General features: G+C 36.0%; 1 protein-coding gene across 6 annotated transcripts in view; it reads left to right on the forward strand.

Moving 5' to 3' along the window:
* mcph1 (microcephalin 1) overlaps positions 1-4,713 on the forward strand; it is a 27,906-nt gene that overhangs the window by 1,674 nt on the left and 21,519 nt on the right. For all 6 annotated transcript variants that reach the window (XM_034897949.1, XM_034897950.1, XM_034897951.1 and 3 more), the window contains exons 6-10: positions 493-604; positions 690-821; positions 929-1,009; positions 1,663-2,772; positions 3,774-3,892. In XM_034897949.1, the coding sequence (XP_034753840.1) occupies positions 493-604; positions 690-821; positions 929-1,009; positions 1,663-2,772; positions 3,774-3,892 (1,554 nt within the window). The remainder of the gene's footprint in view (positions 1-492; positions 605-689; positions 822-928; positions 1,010-1,662; positions 2,773-3,773; positions 3,893-4,713) is intronic.

A 4,713-nucleotide genomic window follows, 5' to 3' on the forward strand; every position in this document is an offset into this window, starting at 1 on the left:
TTTTGGAAAATGGCTGCAATGAAACAAAGAGTGAAAAATTTAAAGGGGTCTGAATACTTTCCGTACCCACTGTACACATAGAGAAAAATCCACGCAAGTCCTAGTACTAGAACTAGCACTACCACTTCTGTTTTTCTAGTTTGCCCTAAAAAAGCTAGTGTGAATTAATTGGAACCATTATGTAGACAAACGGGTTGTGAATATAACCTGTTATGGCTTATTTTAACTAATCCTAACTTTTTGGGAGCCTATTATAAAAAAAAAAAGAATCTTAAAGTTTGTGGTATTTCACTGTTGTGATAAATTCAGTGAATTTGATCTGATTTAATGTCACAGTGTTGCATAGACTGAATGATAAAGAAATTTGTCCATCGTTAAGCTTTTTTAGCAAAGTGAGAACATGGCCTTTTACTTGAACTGATTTTGACCTTAAAAGTATTCAAACGTGTAAATATTTCACCTTTTCAAAACTTTTGTTTGATTCATGTTAAGCATCGTTGCATGCAGCCAAAAGATTCTCCAGAGAGGACACCTGAAAATGACAGGCGCATGAGGAAAAAGTTAGACAAACTGATGAAAGACATAGTTCCAAAACAACCTCTGGGTAAGAGATTATTACACCTTTAAAAACTTTTAAAAAGCAAATGTGAAATGACAAATTACATTCTTTTGTCTGTTTTTACCCACAGTTACAGATGTGTCGCCCATCTTTATTGATGAAGAGAATGGAATAGTCTACAGCCCTGCGTTAAAAAGATCAGATTATATGGCACAACGTTTGAAAGACATGAAAGAGAAACGGGAAAACCTGTCACTTACAGGTTTGTGCTGCAGCGGTTATACAGGCCGATGACCAGACGAGGTCCTAAAATTATTTCAGCACTTTAAAAACAACAGAAATTCACATTTATATCACTCTTTCTTTCAGCTTCTCAAATGGTTGAATCCTGCTCACCCACTGGGCTGAAACCTTCTCTTGGGAGCACACCACCCGTTTTCAAATTAATGTGTAAGAAAATGTGGTGTTACCGATCTATGGAAAATTGTATTGTAGTTTTAGATTTCCCAACCCCCCAAAACTTGATAAAGATTGCATTAGATCTGAGAAAAGTCATTTAGTTACATTTATTTGGCTTAGGTGGTGCCCATAATGGCTTGGATGCTGCGCCTAAGCCTTATAATGCTAAGGAAAACCTTGTATATGTCTAAATATTTAGAATCTACATTACAAGCATATTTCCAGAGTTAGCGGGTAGGTTAAGCAACCAGATGAACCCATGTGTTAAACTAGAAGATTGCACTTTTCTTGAACTCTTGTGGAGTATATCATCATCACCATCCTACATATTTGTCCTTGGTCAATTTTATAAAATGAGGTGAATGTTTGCAAACAGTAAATAATTTACATGAAACAATTTAAAACATAGTGTAACAGCACCAAGCAGCCTTTTAGTTTAGTCTCTCTAACTTGCTATACGAGCAGCTCCTCACCAGCCTATTGTTAACAATTTGTGAAATTAACAATTTAAGTTGATGTCAGCTGGTGGTGGTTTTATATAGTGATACATTGCATATACAGCTAAATACACTGGCAAACAAGTACAATAAACAGAACATGGCTAAATGATGCACAAAACCCTTTATTATTTTCTCTTAATATAGATGACCAGTCGGATGATGAATCCAGTGCTTCTGTTGCTGCACCTGCTTACTTGCCTGATAAGGAAGAACGGAGAACACAATTTGATGTTACAGACCACGACCGTCTTGAACAATGCAACAGGAAAAGTTCCAAAAAGCCATGGCTCTCACCCCGCCATGATGTGCCAAAAAGGATTTCAAGCTCTGTGAAATTTCCTGACTTAAACGACAAAGAGGACGATGAAGTGAATAGACAAAAAGATTCAATAAGGACCTCAGTCAGAAAAAAGCCAGCAGAGAAACACAAATCCATAGGTTTATTAGAAAGTCCTTGCCAGGATAGGGGATCTGACAACAGCAAAAACTTTCATAAAGAAAAAAGGCAATCCAAAATAAAATCTTCTAGTCCACCACCTAACAATTCTGAAAAGGGAATGCGGAAAATTAAAGCACTTACAGAGACTAAGACCCATTTTTTTCCAGAAGCTGCATCTAGTTGCCGCTCGTCACCATCTAAATTGGTTGATGCTGCAGTTGAACTGTCAAAAGAAACTTCTACCCCACTGCAGAAAATACCAAAACGAGCCAGAGCATCAATTTCTTCCTTGGTACAATCTTTCACTCTATCTGTTGACCCTAAAAGTGTTGCCTCGTGTTCCACTGATGGAGATGATGTGTTTGAGGACTTTTTCTCCCCAGCTAACCACCAGAGATTACCTTTGTCTAATCTACCCATGAAGACAGACATTCAGATTCCTTTTGAGTTAGACTCTGTTCCAAAGAAGAGAAAACAAAGAAGGAGTAGTAGCATTGTATCTGAAACTGACAGTAAAAAGAAGAGGAAACTGGAAACAAGTCAGCAGTCTGATGCAAGCAGTGAGCCTCAAAGTCATCCACAACAGGATGTTAAAGAATCTCTGCCTGCATTGGAGAGTCCAAGTGGCGATGTTGCAATCATCATAAAAAGGCAAAGACAAAGCACCTTGTCATTTACAAGCACCAGAACAACTACAAGTGAAACAGTGAAGCAGAGAAGAACATCAACATCAGTACAACCAATAATGTTCACTAACGCAATATCGGAGCTGCAGAAAAACTCCGATGTCAATGTCCCTTCTCATACCTTGGAAAGTGAGTAGTAAGGCTAGAACATTTAACAATTTTCTTTTTATTGTCATTATGAATTGAAAAAAACTAAATGAAACTAACGGTAAACTGTACACCATTTTTCTCTAATCCCTGGGTCATGTGTGTGGTTTTAAAAGGTTTGCAACATAATTATTCTTTCACTAATGAAGGTGATGTTAAACATATAAGGCCTTTTTTTATTGAATGGTCGTAATATTCTGAGCATTTGTCTTTTGAAGACCTAATTTATAATTTAGATCATAGGTTTGATATGCATATACATCAAACCTATGATCTAAATTACTACGTGTTTGTGTGTGTGTGTATATATACACACTATAAAGAGAGTTTGAGATGTGTTCTCCCCTATGCCTCTGCATTTCCTCTAATTTTGTGTTTTCTCCCACAATCCAGAGACATGCGAGTTAGACACTTTATCTAAGTTAGGTGAATTGGAAGGTTTATTTGCCTGAAGATGTGAATTTGTTTGTCAGTATGTGATAAACTGGCAACATGTCCAGTGTGTGTAAATCACAACTTACCCAAACATTAAAAAAACTTTGATTTTAATATTAGTTCATGTACTACAAAAACCTGCCAATTTGAGCAAAGTAGCTGTTCTCAACATTTTGGTCGTGATGTGGCGGTTTTCATGGTGTGTTAATTGCAGATTGTACTTAATGTACTTCTTTTGAGCTGCTGATTTATTATAGAATTATTACGTTCCTCTGATAATATTCTCTCATATATTTGAAGCTGTTTAACATTTGATTGAAAATGTGTTTATCTTGAACAATATATAAGACCTGTGAATATTTGTGTCCCTTTAAAATAATGATTAATTTGAATGTAATTCATTTCTAATAAAAATGTTGTGAATATTCTTTTACTTTTTTGTAGTGTGGTAATAATTGGATAAACACATACACACGTGCCTCCTGTGTGATTGAGTGAAAACCCCCCTCCCCCCTTTTTTCAATTGTTTTTCTTGTTTTCAAATGTAGGTAAGGGAAATGCACATACAGCTGCAGCTGTTTTAACAGAGATCCACTCTGAAGGCGAAGAAGAAAATCACAATAAGAAAGTCAGCTTGAGTCATCAGAACATGGTTAACAAAACAAAGGTAAAAAGACATAATTGTTTTTAATGTTTAGTGTAAATTATGATTGAATTTGAAGACTTTTTCTTGCATTGAATTATTTTTCCATAGAAATAATGAATTTTAATGGGACATTTTTCCAATTGTGTTCTGAGTATTATTCATTAAGGATACTGCTGTGACATGGGATTGCACATAGCATTGTTTTAATTACAAATTTCCCGTTTGCTAATGTACAGTATATACATTTATCCAGCATTTAATACCAGCTAAATCGCATGCTGTTGACTTAGACTTGTTTTTCACACTTAATTTACTTGAGGTTGTACTTTATTTATCTTCCTAATCTATTTTAGCTGCAGAATATGACAAAGTCCTGACATTTATGGTTATAGGAAGTTCAGGAAGTAAACAAAAAAATCTGCAGAGTTTGTAGAGTTTATGTCATTCCTTTTTATCATCAGCATTAGTATTTCCTCTAAAAGGTCATAAACTTCCACAGTTGTAGGTGTTTGACGCATCTAGTCAGAAGGTTCTGTCTGGTCCTGAGGGTTTCCTGTGTTTTGCCTCTGTGATGGCAGTGTACAACTTCCTTGCTTGTGAAATGCACCTGGGCTCTGTTTTCGTTATGCTGGTAACCTCAACAAGCTGAAACAAGACAAACATGATGACGTTATCTCCTCTAGGGATCTGTTATGGGTTGATTTTATTGTAGTCTGATTACAGAGATGGTTGTAGTTGTTCTCTTAGTTCTGAAAAGATCCTTTACTTTTCAAAACAGCATCTGTCTCACCGATTCTGAAAAAACCTGGCTCAGATCCAACCAACTATAATAATCTTCGTCC

This window comes from Etheostoma cragini, chromosome 17 (assembly GCF_013103735.1).
Source record: "Etheostoma cragini isolate CJK2018 chromosome 17, CSU_Ecrag_1.0, whole genome shotgun sequence".
NCBI classification, from domain to species: Eukaryota; Metazoa; Chordata; class Actinopteri; order Perciformes; family Percidae; genus Etheostoma; species Etheostoma cragini.